At 43.9% G+C, this 17,521-nt stretch overlaps 1 protein-coding gene across 1 annotated transcript in view; it reads right to left on the bottom strand.

The window, feature by feature from the left end:
* The window catches only part of HYDIN (HYDIN axonemal central pair apparatus protein), a gene marked incomplete at its 5' end in the record, with an annotated part of 342,250 nt that overhangs the window by 38,425 nt on the left and 286,304 nt on the right, over positions 1-17,521 (bottom strand). The window contains 9 exons of the mRNA XM_082677828.1: positions 1,157-1,317; positions 3,516-3,734; positions 6,002-6,144; positions 7,626-7,904; positions 8,131-8,233; positions 11,850-12,039; positions 12,152-12,303; positions 14,207-14,442; positions 15,140-15,344. Of these exons, the coding sequence (XP_082533954.1) occupies positions 1,157-1,317; positions 3,516-3,734; positions 6,002-6,144; positions 7,626-7,904; positions 8,131-8,233; positions 11,850-12,039; positions 12,152-12,303; positions 14,207-14,442; positions 15,140-15,344 (1,688 nt within the window). The remainder of the gene's footprint in view (positions 1-1,156; positions 1,318-3,515; positions 3,735-6,001; positions 6,145-7,625; positions 7,905-8,130; positions 8,234-11,849; positions 12,040-12,151; positions 12,304-14,206; positions 14,443-15,139; positions 15,345-17,521) is intronic.

The following is a 17,521-nucleotide window of genomic DNA, read 5'->3' as shown; positions in this document are numbered from 1 at the left end:
AAATGGCCGTCAGCAGAAGATACCACTTCCTGCTTCCTACCTTTTGGTTCTATACTAATTTGAGAGGACGCCTTAAGTGCCACAAATGCAGAATGAGTTGAACAAGTTAATTACTAATTTTTACAATGCAGAAATGTCAGTGGCTTACGCTTTTGTGTTTGTAATTCTCAAAGAACAGTCACAGGCTTTCTCTCTGTCTGTGTTGCTCTCTCTGCCTGAAGGCCCTTTTTCTCACTTCCTCACCTGGCCACCTCCTATTTCTCCTCCAAAGTTCAGCTGGGCCACCACTTTGTCCACACTTGTCTCTCCCTATATCTTGGTCTGCTTTAGGTATGCTTCCTGCAAACCCAGAGCACTGTACTGCAACCATCAGTTGAACTATTTTCACCCATTCCCCCAACACCCACTACGAGCTCTTTGAGAGCAGGACCCACAGCATCCTTGTATCACCTGAGTGTGGATAAAGGGTTAACATAACCCTTTCTCCTTCTAAGGACAATTTCAACTTTGAATTAATTTTCTAGTTCTGTTTCCGTGGAAGCCTGGTAAGAGAGAAATGTCAGCCATATTATTAGACAACTTTGTTTATAGTAAAAATGACGCCTGATTGGTAACTTGCTTTGGGCTGGACTGCGAAGAATCGTGATTCCCTGGAGGGAGGCCATAGCACTGGGGTTCTCTGAGTGTAGTGACTCTTGTAACTGGGCACGTCCCCTGCAGGGATCCTGGAAGCTATAGCCATGGAGTGGTTACGAGAAATGTTGGCTTCTGTTGGTCACGGCCTTCTAAGCTAAGATGGACCCCATGCCCGCTAGCGTAGGTATTGTCCGAGCTGTCACCTGGGGCAGGGGCAACAGGAATAGTTCCTGGGTGGTGATACGGGCTGTTGCAAGGACTCTTCCCACCGAAGCCCACTGCCTGATGCCACCTTCCCGGTAAGACTGTGTTTCCAGGTCTACACCTTGATTTCAAGTGTGAACTTCAATAGTTTTGTGGGTCTGAATGTTTCATTGGACCTACAAAGACCCTCTGGTGCGCAGATGTGATGTCTGGTCTACGCTGTTGTGGACACTAAATAAATGTTTGATGAAGGAGCCAGTGAATGATGGAGTTAAAGAACTTCTCTGAGAGTGTCAGGAGGCTTTTGATGACTCACTCAAACACTCGGGTCTGGTGAACCAGTGTCTCCTTAAAGTGCACATCGCTCGTCTGGCACTTGTATGAAGCGAAATTCACGTGGGCACTGATCTGCAGCTGCAGTTCTTGGTAGTTTTCTTCTAGTACTGAGTAAGCAGGCTCAGGATCCGTCTCTATCACCTGTAACAAAGGCAGCCGTGTCCTCAGTGATGCAGAGACACCTGCCTCACAGGAATAATGGGGAGATAAAACAGTGCTTCCTACCCAGGCAAATGAGAACCAACTCACAGATTCAAGTTCCAGAAGAAATGATGAGGCCAAACCTAAAATGACTCAGAAATAGGAAAGGAAGAAATTGAACAAGAAATTACTGAGAGCATCACGACTGCACAGGCATGAGTTTTGGGGTCAGATACACTCCAAGAAGGTAGAATAAAGGAAATCATAAAGGTAGGAATAGATATTAATGAAACAGAAAATAAATCTAAAACAGAGAGAACCAATGAAACTAAAAGCTGTTTATTTGAAAAGATTTAGAAAACCTGTGGTGAGAATGATCAAGAAGAAAAAAAGAGAAAATACACATCAATATCATAAATGAAAAGGGAGATATCACCATCCATCCTACAGACATTTAAACAGACGATAAGAAAATACTGTGAATAATTTTATGAAGATGCATATGAAAACTTAGTTGAAGGGAAAATTCCTAGAAGAATAATTTAATAAAATGGACTCAAAAACAAATTTAAAAAACCTAAAGAGTCTTATTTCTATTAAAGAAAATGAATGGTAGTAAAAAAAAAAAATCTTTAAGAAGACCTAAATAGAGAGATATACCTTGCTAGTGGAAAGGATGAATTATGTTATAAAATTATCAATCCTTCCTAAACTGATATATAGATACAATCCAATTCCAATCAAGTGTCTATCAGGGTTTTCACAGTACTTGTTTAAATGGATTAAAAAATTATTTAGAAAAGTAAAGGGCAAAGAATAAGCAAAATACTTCAGAATAAAACAATATGGAGATAATCATGAAAAGATTCATTAAAGTCAAAATATGAGTGATAAATATGGCAAGCACGTTTGCAGACAAAGACAGGAATAAAAGAGTGTATCAAAAATAAAATGACTAATACTCTTATTTTTCTAAGATAATACCCAAGTGCTTTCCAAAGTGGGCTGTACCAATTTATACTCCTACTAGCAAAGAACCACTTTGGAAATGCTTGGGCATTTTCTTGGGAAGCTGAGCATTCACACATCCTGTGACTCAGCAATTCCACTTCCTGTGACGCAGTTTAGGAATATAAACTCCTGCAAATGAACACCGTGTGGCATGAACTATAATGCTCACAGAAACACTGTCCACAGTAGCAAACCCCAACTAATTTTCAAAAGAAGAATGGGTAAATAATAATGCACTTCTATATAGCAGGGACACGGGTGTGCTACAGCCGCCTGCCACGATACAGATGACCACACGCAATGACCTTTAAAGAAAATAAAGTTAAAAACTACACCTAAACAATATGCTTTTTAGAATGCATAGGTTAATTTTAAAAAGAAATAAAAACAAAAATCAAGGGAATGAGATCCCAGGGTAGCGACCACGTCTTAGAGACAGGCAGGGGTGGGATGGCTGAGAACCACCCAGGTAATCCTGGTTATACTTCCTGTGTTGGGTGTGGGTTCGTCCCTGTTTATTATATTATTAAAAAGAAACCAACGAAGGGATAATTAAAGGAGGGGCACGCATGGACCAAAGATGGGATTCTGACACAAGAAATAGATTATAATTAACTTAATTCTGGACACTGAGGGGAAAAAGGAAGTAGCTAAAAGAATAGCCATGAGGTTTCTGAAGAAGAAAGAGGTGGGAGGAATTTGCTCAACTAGAAACTAGATATCAAGACTTAAATGAGAGGGACTTCCCTGGTGGTCCAGTGACTAAGACTCTGAGCTCCCAATGCAGGGCGCCTGGGTTCAATCCCTGTTCAGGAAACTAGATCCTGCACACCACAAATGAAGATCCCACAAGCCACAACAAAGATCCTGCATGCGGCAACGAAGATCTTGCATGATGCAACTAAGACCCGGTGCAGCCAAATAAATAAATAATTAATTAATTAAAAAAAAATCCTTCAATGAAAGCTCTACCAATTAAGGTGTGTGGTTTGTGTGGTCCATGTAGTGTGGATGGCAGGTGGCTTGCTTGGAAGTTCAGTTCACCGCTTTGGAAACCCAGGTCAGGTGGAACAGGGACCATTTCCTTTATCCATGAAAGAAGGAAATGATGAGACACTGAGCTTGAGGGCAGAAGGCATCCAAGCATGGCAGGCCTGGCCAGACTGGGGCTTGGTGTCCCTACTCACTTTTTGTTTTGTAGTGAAAGTCCCGGGCGTGTTTCTGAGCACATCCACCCACTTGACCGTGCGCATGCGGTCGTCCCAGTCGGGGACCTGGTCTGCAGGGAGCTGAAACATGATCTTGGAGAGCTTGCACTCGATCCCCATCTTCTTCAGGTTGATGGGCACGTCTGACTTCATGGTCACCGCTATGTCCTTGGCACAGCCAGGGTGGAGGTGGCCCAGCTGGGGAAGAGCCTTGCGTTAGTATTTTGGGGAGTTCAATCCTGAGGACTCTTGATGCCTCATGGTCCCACTCTAGGGGCAGGGTCAAAAGTCTTGGCAAAAAATAATGCATCATTCAAGCCCGTATACGTAGACCATCTTAAATAGGTACAAGACGTTCTTAGATAGAAATTTAATCATAAGAACAACAGCAGCTGGGCTTCCCTGGTGGCGCAGTGGTTGAGAGTCCGCCTGCCGATGCAGGGGACGTGGGTTCGTGCCCCGGTCCAGGAAGATCCCACGTGCCGCGGAGCGGCTGGGCCCGTGAGCCATGGCCGCTGAGTCTGTGTGGCCGGAGCCTGTGCTCCGCAACGGGAGAGGCCACAACAGTGAGAGGCCCGCGTACCGCAAAAAAAAAAAAAAGAGCAGCTAATATTTACCAAACTGTTACATGCTTCAGGCACTATACTAAACCTTCACAAAATTCTACTAACCCCCACGACAGCCCTATGGGATGTACAGCTACCACCCCTATTTGATAGACAAGGAAACTTGTAACTTGCTCAAGGTCATACCATTAATGTTAGAAGATCTGGATTCAGACCCAGGCAGTATGGCTCCAGGTACCACACTCTTAACCACCTGTACTTCTCAACCATATGACCTATACAAATTATGGACCGATGTACACAGTACCTTAGCAGTTCTCAGAGTGTGATCTAGTGACCCTTGGGGGCCCCGAGGTCTTTTCAGGAGTTCACAAGGTCAAAACTATTTTCATCATAATACTAAGATGACATTTGACTTTTTCATTCTCATTTTCTCGTGAGTATATAATGGAGCTTCCTAGAGGTTACATGACATATGATATTGCATCAGATTGAATGCAGAAGCAAATATGAGAATCCAGCTCTCTTCTACTAGGCCAGATATTAAAGGGACTTGTAAAAATGTAGAACATTGCTACTCTTCTCGCACAATTTTGTTTTGGAAAATAAAGCCGTTTTCATAAAAATATGGTATTTATATTAACATGTAATGGGTTTGTTATTATATTTTAAATGAACAAATACATGTTTTTAAAGATTCTCAGTTTTAACTTCTAATGTAAATATTGATAGACATAACCCACATAAACAAAAGCTCTTTGAGGGTCCTCAGTAATGTTTAAGAGTATTAAGGAGTCCTGAGACCAAAAAGGCTGAGATTTGCTGAAGTGTTCCAGATATATGGGAAATCCAATTTGGTTTGTAGAATAAAATCATTTGTGATTGAACATGCATAAATGCACATACACATACCAAATATATACTATATATAGTCCTATATATAGAGTCCTTTCATGTTTCTAATAGATAAGAAACCCCTCCTCCTCTGGAAAGTGAAGGGAGAAGAAAGTTTAATACTTCTCAAGGCTACAACTATGAGTGTGTGTGTGTGTGTGTGTGTGTGTGTACACACGTGGGTGTATACCCGAGTGTGTGCCCGTGGGTGTGTAAATGGACCATAAGAAGCTTATCTCTACCTTCTTTGACTATCACTTCATATCTCTCCAGGAAGCAAAACACTTCTTCCTGAGAGCACCCTAATTTACAGGTGACAAAGTAGGGTCCCCAACCCTCCTCGCTCCAACCCCCTAGAGTTCTGTGCTTGAACAAACTCAGTGGCTGAAACAGAGCAAGAGGCCATGGATACATCCGGTGTCCAGGGAACTCAGAAGTGAGCTGTCTATGAAAAACAAGTGCTGGCCAGAGGTGAGGCTCTGCTGCCACGTGGTCCTAGGCCTTGTTCGAGGTCGAGCTTTGGTTAGCAAATCGTAAAATGTGTGCTGTGAGACACTCAAAGAAGGGGTTAGAAAATTCCAGGTAAAACAAAGTTGACTAGGTTTTAATATGCTGAAGGGCATCTAGAATCTGTAGGAGAAAGATGTAACATTTTCTAAATCTCTGTTGTCCACAAAACCCACCACCCCCGTTTTAGCTTTTGGTGAACCACTTTTGCAGGAAAAATGCTCCAAAGAACACACACCATGGGGGACACAGGTCTACACGTGGGGATGGGAAGACTGGGACCTGTCTTCATCCATGGAGGTCTCCATGGAATTCCTCAACATCAGTCTTGGTGACCTCATTCTCTGCTCTTAGGCCAGAGGGGACATTTCTGGTACCAGGTCGGAGTGAGGGATGCATCCATCCCATCCTATGTATCTGTGGGAATGGGCCGACAATCAAACTGGGGTTGGCTCAGGCCTAAGGGAGTGCAGAAAACAAGGACTGGTTTTCACTTACCTGTGGGGAGAAAGAAACTGTGGCTAAAAGGGGCCATTCGAACCGTATCACATTCACTTGGCTGTGATTAGTGATTGTGAAGCTCACGTTATAGCTGTTTCCAATGTGGCAGTCCCCAAACTGGATGTGGTTCACCAGAGCAGCTAAGGGACAGAAGCAGGGGGCAGTGAGTCCCCTCTTGCCTCCTCTGCAGGCTCACTTCCCCACGGAGGCAGGTCCTAAAAGACATTGTGCCTCACCCTCATGCAACTCCACCTTCCTTGGATGGTTATACTGGAAACGCCTGGAGTCCTTCACCAGCAAGCTTTCTCTCCTATAGTCTACTTATCCACCCATCCATCCACCCACCCACCCACTCTGGCCCTCACCTCCATTTGTACAAAGGAAAACATAGCTCCCCACTGCCCGCCCGCCAACTCCATTTGTTTGGTGAAACAGTACTATTAAGGGCTGGAATTGCCACACAGAATACACAAGCCCCCATTAAATTTGAATTACAAGTAAATGATGAGTAATTTTTAGTATAAGTATGTCCCATGCAAAATTTTGGGACACAAATACACTAAAAAAATGGGGACTGCTGTGTTCTGACTTTCTAAATCTGGTAACCCTATTGTAAGTATGAAATCTGATGTCTGAACTCGGGTTCACTGCTGGCTCCTGCTTGACCCCTGATAAGAAAGTTGCCACCCTGTAGCTACAAACAGGTGAAACACCAGATACATGAGGAGCACTGATTTTAACCCATGTTGTACGGACTGCCTAGGGCTACACTCCAGGACTATAATTAAGCTCCTAGAGAAACTGTGAGACTGTGTTTATAACTCACTTCATAGCAGTCAGCCACACAATTAGGGTGTTTAGCAAATGCATTTTGATAATAATGAAGAAGTAAATATTCTCCTACCCAAAGAATATCATCAACCAAATGAAGCCGCAGTGCTTGATAAACTGCAGAGCAGCATGTCTTAAGCTCTAATGTTCACACAGATCACCTGGGGATCTTGTTAAACGCAAATTCTGATTCAGTAGGTCTGAGGTGCTGGGGAGGCGTGTGAAATTCGCATTTCTAGCAACTCCCAGGTGATGCTGATGCTGTAGGTTCTCAGCGCATTGAGTAGTGAGGCTGCGGAGAACGGTCTTCTAGAGGTGGCACAAACCTACACCTTCTCTAATTAAACCAGCCCGCCATTTCTCTTAGAATGTCTAGGGTACATGATACAGATGAAACAGAGGATGCCAATGCAAGCCAGCTAAAAGATACAGACAGGGAAAACTACAGAGAGACATGTATTCACTTTTCAGCTAATCTGGAACTTGAATTTCTCTTATTAGCTAAATGGGAGTTTGAGCTCAAAGAATAAGCTCCCTAAGGGACAGACTCTCTCATTAATTACTCTTTGGAACTCCAGGCACATGCACACTGATGCTCCACAACTGTTCTTTGAGGGAACACGTGGATGAATGCAGTGACTGAGTCAGGCATGAGGGAGCATACGGTAACAAAGAGGAGATTCAGTCCTAAATTCCCAGGAAGCTAGCCAACCTGTTATTTAAATTTCATTCTTATTTAAAATGAACCACAAGCCAACAGGTGTCAACACCTCACTGCTGCTTCTCTCACCTGCCACGAAGTCTTCCATCATGTTTTCCTCGATGATCTCAGAGATATCTGAGGCCTCCTGGCTGGAGGAAGCCACCAGCCCGTGGATGTTGTCCAAGGTGATGTCATCCTCGTACCCCTCTCCCACCATGTGGATGACTGTCTCCTCGTACCGGTTGTTGATCACTGACAAGTGGATGTTGCCTGCCATTCTCCCAACCTTCTGGGAGTGGAAAACAACATCAAATTCAGCTGTGTCTCCAGGAGGAACAACCAGGGAGGCTGTGTGAGCCTTCTTTGCTGCAAGGAGAAGAGAGAGACATGATCTAGAACCAGATTAAAGGAAGATGTATCCATAAAGACCTGGACTCAAGGGATAGCAGCCCTCATGTGGGAATGTGCCTCGCCTAGAGAGGCCATTGGTGACGAGACTGGGCATCTGACTCTGGCTGGGTATACGTTAGTCCTCTAACAAAAGAGCTACTGGGACCCATTGCTCTCTAGAAGATATACTTGCCCTACTTACATTTTGCTTGTGGTTTGTTTTCCTCTATGATGTAGATGTAGGAGGTGGACGGCTTCCCCTTCAGGGAGAAGACTCCTAGTTGGTCCTGCAGGTCAACATGCAACTGGCATAAGGGAAATAAGATTGAGTGTTAAGCTTACAGGCTGCTCATGAGTTCTGAACTGCAGTGAGATACTGTGCTGTTGGGGGAGTACCCCAAAAAATCATTGAGCCTAGTGCCCACTTTTTCGAGTTTCTTACTAAGAGAGATATAATAAATATTATACCTGGAGAGGACAAACAAAAATTTAGCTCAGCCCTTGCTATTCAAATAAGGAACCAGAGGTCCAGAGAGTATAGGTGACTTTGGGATTACCCAGTCAAAATGGGGTTGCCAAGGCCTCCGTTATTGACAGAGGCAGTTGTGAAATATACACTAGACTAGTAAAATGGAAATGAATATTCGTCATTCTGTGAGGGCCTGCATGAATGTGAGTTCCTAAAAACCAGTATCTGCTAGGTACTAACACATTAGTTGCCTGAGAGTGTCATGCTGAGTGTCCTACCAAGATAAGAAGAAAACCAAGGTGGACATCTGACGTACCTGTAGAAAAGGGATGCTTTATAGCCCACTGGAAGCCATGTAGCTGATTCAAAAAACCTAAAGCCATATATCATATTTTATGTATGAGGAACCAGCAGACATTTTTAGAAGATAGTAATGCTGGCACCGTCATGAATAAGATTGAACAATATAAAAAATGAGGCACGAAGAAGGAAGAAATAGTGACATCACACAGGAAGCTTCTGAGATAAAAATATATACATTTAGAAATAAACTTAATAAGAAACTATACAGAGGAATCATATGAAAAAATATTGACATAAAAGAAGATGTAAATAAATGGGCTGGAATCCTACATGTTGTTCCTGGTGGAGAGCCTAAATACTCTAAAAGTAGCAATTCCCTCCTAAATAATGCATAGGAATCCCAATAGGATTTTGTGAGGAACATTATAAAATGATGTCTAACGTTCATCTGAGAGACTGTTAAAAAATCGCTAAGATTAGAAAAACAGGGAATGGGTGCTAATACCTTTTATAAAGCTACAATAATGGAAACCATGCAGGGTAATGGTAAACTAGGAAATATTGACTCAAGACAATAAAGAAATGCAAAACAAAAACCAAACAAACAGCCCCCCCATCCCCCCCCCCCCCCCCCCCCGATTTCAGAAGCATCACAGAGCTAAGAAGATAATGAAGAGTAACCAGACCAAGATCTGGAATGTCTAGAGAGGCCAGCCTAACTTTCTGGGCTGTTTTTTTTTTTTTTTTTTTTTTTTTTTTTTGCGGTACGCAGGCCTCTCACTGCTGTGGCCTCTCCCGTTGCGGAGCACAGGCTCCGGACACGCAGGCTCAGCGGCCATGGCTCACGGACCCAGCCGCTCCGTGGCATGTGGGATCTTCCCGGACCGGGGCACGAACCCGTGTCGCCTGCATCGGCAGGCGGACTCTCAACCACTGTGCCACCAGGGAAGCCCTCTGGGCTGTTTTTGACCTGGGTCATTTGCCAGTCGGGAAGAGGCAGATGGGAGGCTGAACTGTGCTTTTCTGACGGTCTCTTGGTGTTAAGAGGGCAAAAGTCCTGTGAGGGGTGGGAGTGTTTTCTTTGCTCTAGACTAGGACCCCAAAGGTCTGCACAGTAAGACAAAAGTTAGGCTGGATATAAAGCAGCTCTTGCAAGGATAGCAATCCTGCTCAGAGTTGTCTGTCTAACACAGAAAATCTCAAGCTCTAAAACCAGTTTAAGGTGATCCTGTATTTCTAGTGCCCCCAAGTGCTAGGCAGAAGCAAATGCAAATTGCCTCTGAATAAAAATACATCCTTAGCCTAATTATTTCTAGATTAACTTTTCAAATAATACAACACATGATAAAAAATAACCAGGCACATGAGGAGACAAGACAACATGGGCAAAAATGAACAGAAGCAGCAGATATCAGAATTAGACCCACTGGGCCTTCAGATTTTGGAATTATCAGGTATAGACTGCAAAATGGCTGTGATTACTGTGTTCAAGAAATAAAAGTGACAATTTTGGCATGAAACTAGAAATCATAGAAACTGGTTATACAGACTTGAAAAACAATCGAATAAAAATTCTAGAACTGAAAAATATAATAACTTAAGAACTGAATGGAAGGTTTAATAGAAAACTAGATATAGCCAAAGGGAGAGTTAATGACCTGAAGGCAGAACAAAAGAAATCATGCAAAATGAAGCCCAGAGAAAAATGGATGGAAAATATAGTGAGGTTGTGAGACACAGAGGATATAATGAGAAGACCTTCCATACATTGACGTGGCTTCCCACAAGGAGAGACGAAACAGAATGGAATAGAAACAATATTTGAAAATACATATAGGAATTTTCCAAAATTGACTCAGAACATCAACTGCAGAGTCCAGAAGCCTGGTGAATTCCAAGAAAAATCAATTAAAAGAAATCCATACCTAGACACATCATAGTAAAACTGCAGAAAACAAATACAAAGGTACAAAGCCAGGGGAAAAAGACTGCCTTAGAGGAACATTTTTGACTTATAAGCTGACACCTCAGCCATAACAATGGAAACCAGAATACACTGGAATAATATCTCCCACTTGCTGAAAGAAAACAACTGCCAACCCAGAGTTCTACAGCCAGCAAAATTTACGTTAAAAATAAAGGATACATTGAGATTTTCAAATAAAAACTGAGAGAATTCACCACTAGCAGACTTGCATTAAGGAAATATTGAAGAGTATTCTTCAGTAGGTAGAAAAAGGATCTCAGATGGTAGGTTGGAGATGCAGGAATGGAGAGCAATAAAAATGGTAACTTCTGGGTGAAGCTAAATGGGTCCTAACCACATCGACAACAACAGTAATAATGTCTGGTAGAATCCAAAGCCCTCCACAAACTGTCCCCTCACTCTACCCTTCTATTTTTTTTTTTTTTTTTTTACCCTTCTATTTTTATCTCTCACTGTTCTTCAACCTATACCCTATGCTCTCACAAAGCTGGTGTTTACTAGTTCCTATTTGTACCTTATATATATATATATTTTTTGCTTCTGTGCCTTTGTCTTTGCAGTTTTCTTTCTCCGCCTAGGCTTCACTCACCGCAGTGCCCACTTACGAAGCCCAGCTATACCCTTCGACGCCCAGCTCAAATGTCATTTTATAGTGAAATTTTCCTGGATTCCCCTAGATGGGAGTAGATTATTTTCAAAAGTCCTACAGTTCTTTGTATAACACTTACACAATTTATCACTCTTTTTTTTTTTGTAAAATAAAAACATAATTGCTGAACCAAAAGTCCCTTCTGATGTTATATCTCTCACCCCTGATGGAGTTCCTTTCTTTTTTCCTTATTACAAATGCAATGTTCATTACAGAAAAAAAGTGAAAAAATAAGGAAGACACTCAGAACACCCATAATCCTACCCACTCAGCTTGGTGTATCATCATTGCTCACTGCCTTGCACAGTAATTATCAGTGTACCATGTATCAGTGTACTATGTAATCAGACCACGCCTAATTCCCCTCTGAATGTCCCATGTTTTACCCAGGTTAACGTATGAGGAACATCAAAGAAGTCCTCATGAGTTAGGGATGGCAGAAACCCCAAAGTCAGAAGTCTTGCTTCTAAATGATTCTCCCTTTTCACCCCATGCTTCGCCCTCCAGCAGTACCTTGGCAGGGATGGTGCCACTGTTCTTGAGGACAAGAGGCAGCGTCTCTGAATGACCAAGCAGAAGCCTCTTAAAGAGGAGCAAGGGGTTTCCATGTTGGTTGTAGAGAATCGGCCGCACAACGGTCACTCGAGGGAGGTTCCCCTCTCCAACAATGTCAAACGTGAGGCTTTGATTCTTGGCCAGGTTGCTGCAGGGAACAGAAAGATCAAGGCCTGTCAGCCTAGCACGGCAGGAATGACATTGCACAGAGAGTGTGGCCTGCTGCCCTGCTGGAGGAGGGGGAGCTGGGGAGCTGGTACCTGGGCAAGCCGTCCAAGGTGGCCTCAAAGATACACTGGTAGGTCTGCATGGTCTGTGGGGTGAAGGACACCGTGGCAAAGGCATGTGAGCGGCTGGCAACACACATCTTGTTGGGTTCCACTTCAAAGATCTCAGTGATGCGGGCAAAGATCTGGATGGGGGCGGGGAGGAAGCAGGGATCGGGGTGTGTGCCCCTTTGCATTTGCACAAGGCTTGCTGCTCACCTCTACAAGCCCTGCTGTGACATCTCCCTCCTCTAAGCTCTGCAGTAGGCATGTCCCACTGCTGGCACAGTCATGATTCTGGAAGGAGCGGCCTGGGTACTCAGGGACCCGCCCCTGAGCAATAATCGGCCAGACCTGTGATCTTGGACTCAAACAGATGAACTAAACCATATCTCAGATAGTCAGATGCCCTGGCCACTCCACCACCACCCCCACACAAATAGATTAAGATGCCAGAGACCCCTGGTGGCTGCTGACGTGGGGCTGAGGTGGAAGCCAGACTAGAGAAAGGAGCAGTGGAGACACCATGTGTGAGAAACCCGTGGCTCCTGGCAGATGGGGAGCCACGGCTGGTCTTCTGAAAGCTGGATTTCGGGTGACAGTTCCAGTCCCACAGACCTCTGGCTACACGCTGTGTTCTGCCCTGCGTGTGAGGTCTCGGATTCACTGAAGCAAACCTTGCTATGCTGGGGCCATCTTGAGTGGGTCTCTGCTCCTTCTAACTCCAAGAGCTTTGGCTTCTGCAGCACTTTCTCTGCTCCTGTCTTAGGCCAGTGTTTGGGGAAGACTGTAGGGACTGTAGGGACCCCTGGAACGGCCTCAAAAGGATTTTTTATTCTCACGGGAGGCAGGTGGGATTCAAGACTGACTATTCCTTCTTGTGCTTAAGCTGAGAGCATAAGGTTTCTTTCCTCTTTCCAAGGAATAATCTGCAAATTAAGGAGGAAGATGACAACATGATGCCTGCAAATCCCTGTTAAAAACCGACCTTTGTTTAGAAATCAGGCTTGCTCACTTTTTATGTTTTTAGAACAGAATAGGGAGAAAGCTGCCCTTTCCTGTCCCCAAAAGGTCAGAAAGTGATAACAGTCTCTCAAGCCGTCTCTCAACTGTCTGCGGTGACAGTCTCCCGGAAATGCACACTACTTTTGGCTCTAGACTAGACCAGCCCTCTTGGCCATCTCCCTACCGCCATCAGCCATGAGAACAAGACCAACTCTGGGGCACAAGGGCCACCTGGGCCGAGATTCTACCTTCGGGCAGAGAACTGACGTGGCTGAGCTGACACTAGGCAGTGTTTGCAGTACATCGACTGGAAATTACGGGTGAGTGAAACCCACTGACTTAGCCCTCTCTTTTGGTACCCTGAATTTTCTGTTCCACTGCGAGGGAAAAGGGTCTCAGTATGGTCTGACTTAGATAGGGAAGGCAGTTTTGGTCTGGAAGACCCTGAGATGGACACTTATTATTTACCTTGCATGTAGATGAAGCCTGGCTTTAAACCCAGCCTTATATCCCTAGGCTCTGGGACCTAGGGGAAGAATTCAGCATTTCTGAGCCTCAATTTCCCCAACTATAAAATGGGGATAATAATACAAAATCTGATACTACAAACTTCTGAGGATGAAATGAGATAATAAATGAAAATCACTTAGCACAGTGCTCGACATACAGCAGGAGGTCAATAAATGCTCACCATTTCACCTTACACTTCTAGTCTGACACCCCCCAAATCTCCCTCGCCACCAACATGCCACCTGAGCAGGCTTCATGACCCGATCTTTGGCTCTCCCCACAGTGCTTTGTCCTGTAGACACGTGAGTGTCTGATGGAGGAGTGCACTGCTCCGTCGCGTGAACCAGTTTATCAGAGAGGTACCCAGAGGAGACGCCCACTGGGATAAACATATGCCCCCTCATATAAATTCCAGGGGGCCTGAGAGCCAGATAATCCCCATTCACAATACAGGCTCCAGAGCAGGGGTTTCCAAGAGCTCTTGCCCTGGCTTTATGCCAACCATGGTGGGCCGGGGCCACTGGGGCTACTCACCTTGTTGGAGACGGGCTTAACCACAATGTTCACGTCACAGGCGATCTTTCCCATGTTGCAGATCTTGAACCGAGCCTTGGCCTGATGGCCCACCAGGACATTGCAGAAGATGAACTTGTTCTCGTCCTCCACAAACAGTCCCCCGCTCTCTATGGTCTGCAGGATGCTGTACAGGTTGGCGCTGCTCCAGATTTGGTGCTCCTCAAATATCAAGGTGGTGTTGTCGGTCACGAAAGCTGGGGAGTGGAGGGAAGGCTGTGAGATGAAGGCTGAGAGCTCGATTCCTGCTCTCTGCAATTCCTAATTTGGAGGTTTAGACTCCAGCAAAGGGCAATCACAGAGGGGAATTCACACAAGAAGGTGTGAGGGATGGGACAAATTCTGTCTTCTCTTCCTCTTTTGGACTGCTTTTGCTTCCCAATGGTAAGGAGGATAAGATCCGGGGTGAGCTGAGGAAGGGAGGAGGCATTTGGCCCACTTTGGTGAGAGGCTGCAGGGGACCTACAGCCAGAGCAAGAGGAGCTGTCTCCGTGCTTCATCTGAGCTCTTTCTGGGTTAAAGTTGTAATACACTCAGTCATTGACCACTGTTCTCTGTGCATATGTTACAGGGAGTGGCCTGGCCATGAGCAGGATTCAGTGTTTCTGGGTTCTGTGCCATATCCCATTGCACTATCATTCCCAGGTAACAATATCCATCTGAGAATCCCAGACCAAACTCAGGAAGACCAGGAGTTTAAAGCTGCACATCCCCTTCTAGGTGTGCATGCCCTGTAAGTCTATAAGGAAAAATATGGCTGAAGACACCACAGGAAGATCTAAGGTCCCAAAGGAAGAAGCCCAGCCACGTCTATTAGGCATCTGCAAGGGAGGGGGTTCTTACAGAGGAAGGAAGGTCTTTTAAGGGGTGCTGTCCCATCTGAGTGCCCAGTACCTGGCTGACAGGCTTCGGCCAACAGGCTGTAAGGAATGCCAGTGGGCTGGTCTCTTGGGTCTCGGTCAGAGATATCAATCGCTAGAGATTCCTCACATCTTCCCACAGGGTCAGCCACACAGTCAACGGTCACGACCTGCATTCCTCCGGAAGGGATGGAGCCAAACCCAGGGTACACGGTGAACATGCCGAGGGTGCAGCGAGCCTGCAGGAAGGGTGGGAGGGGCAGGAGGGGCAGAGGCAGAGTGGGTGGCAGAGTCTGAGCCCTTCCACCAGAGTCATGAGATGGTGTCAAGAGGGACTGGATGTGGGGGGGGGGGTTGGGGGGCTCTCGCCACAGGCTCTCTCTGGGCCCAGCTCTTCTCCTGGAGGCAGGGAGAGTCTGGGGGGTCTCCAGGGACAGGCTTTCTCGGCACTTCTTTCTATGCACATTCCTTCTGAACAGTCATGGTTAAGTGGGGGTCTAAGGGAACAGACACATTCTACATAGTACAACACTTACCCAGATGGGAAACAGGGGTTAGGATTATGGACTTTTGAGTCAGATGCTCCTGGGTTTGAATCGCAGCCCTGCTGCGTATTAACTGTTTGACCTTGGACAAGTGACTTCTCTGAGTCTTAGTTTATCAGTAAAATGAAGCTAAACACTTTACCCTGAGAGCACCAGAGGCTTCAATAAAAGAATGTGTATGAAGCAATTAGCAAAGCATCTGTGCTCAAAACATGGGGTGTTATCATATACTTCTCTGGTTCTTAGGAGCTTCCTTCCTTTCTTATTTTTTTGCCCTCAGGCTTATTGAGATATAATTGACATATAACATTGTATAAGTTTAAGGTGTATGACATGATGATTTGATACCTGTATATATTACAAAATGATTACGTCAATGACTTTTAACAGCTACCAGGAACAGCAGGATTTCATTCCTCCATCTTTCTGGAGCCCCTCCCTCCATACACACCTTAATTGTAGTGTTCAGCATGTTGCTTGTCAATTGCTTATTTACCCTCTGCTTTTTATAAGTGTTTAAAATATTTCCTCTACATCCTTTTAGAACCACATCAGACAATGTTATAACTTTTTCTTTGATAGACGTAATTTAGAAAATTCAAGAGGAGAAGGAAAGTCTATTGAATTTACCCACATAATTGCTTGCCATGTTTTTTCTTCCTTCTTGATGCTCCATGATTCCTTCTTTTATTGTTTACTTTTTGTTTAGAGAACTTCCTTTAGCCATTCTTTTAGGAGAGATCTGCTGGTGACAAATTTAGTTTTCCTTCATCTGAGAAGATTTTGATTTTCCATTCATTTCTGAGGGATATCTTTGCTGGATATAAGATTCCGGGTTCACAGTGATTTGCTTTCCACACTTGCAAAATGTTGTGCCATTTCCTTTTGGCCCCTCTGGTGTTTGGTAAGAAACCTGCTGTCATTTAAATAGTTTCCCCCCCTATATGTAAGTATGTAAGGAGTCAGTCCTCCCTCATTGCTTTCAAGATTTTTTGTCTTTAGTTTTTAGAAATCTGACTATGATGTGTGTTGGTGTGGATTTCTTTGGGTTTGTCCTGTTAGAGATTTTCCCAGATTCTTGTATTTGTAGGTTTAAAAATTTGCCAAATGTGGGAAGCTTTTAGCCATTTTTTTCCTTGAGTACCTTTTCAGCCCTACCTACTTCTTTTTCTTTTCTTTTCTCTCCTTTTTATTTATTTATTTGTTTTTTTGGTGTCATGATCTTTATTTATTTGTGGATTTATGTTATTAGTTATGTTTTAGGACAAACATGAATTTCCATTCTTTGAAAACAAAACAGCTTTGTAGAGGTTTATTCTGAATTATTTTACACAAAATAAAAATAAGGAAATATTTTTGTACATTCACATGATAGGACATTTCATAGGAATCAAAATTATATTTATGAAAGGTTTTAATGACTTAGGAAAATGCTTATGAGAAAGGTAGGTGAAAAAATAGTATAAAGTTATTAATATATTACCTCAATTGTGCACATATGCCAAATATTATCAGTAACTAACTCAGGGTGATGGGATTAGGCATTGTTTATGCTTCTTTCTATCAATATTTTACTTTTCAACTAGAGTAAGAAAAGACTATTTTCCTTTTATAACAACACTAAAAAAACACTAAATGAAGGAAATAGATAATCAACAAGGACACATTACATAGCACAGGGAACTCCACTTAATACTCTCCAATAACCTACATGGGAAAAGAATCCGAAAAAGAACAGACACACATGTAGGTACAACCAAATCACCTTGCTGCACACCGAAACCAACACAACACTGCAAATCAACCATACTCCAATATTAAACAAAACAGAACGAAACACTAAATGAGAGATTCACAAGGAAAAGCCTCCA

The sequence above is a fragment of the Grampus griseus genome (assembly GCF_964374135.1).
Source record: "Grampus griseus genome assembly, chromosome: 19".
Taxonomy (NCBI): Eukaryota; Metazoa; Chordata; class Mammalia; order Artiodactyla; family Delphinidae; genus Grampus; species Grampus griseus.
Note: the sequence above shows the minus strand (reverse complement) of the source record. Positions and strands in the feature narration are given on the sequence as shown.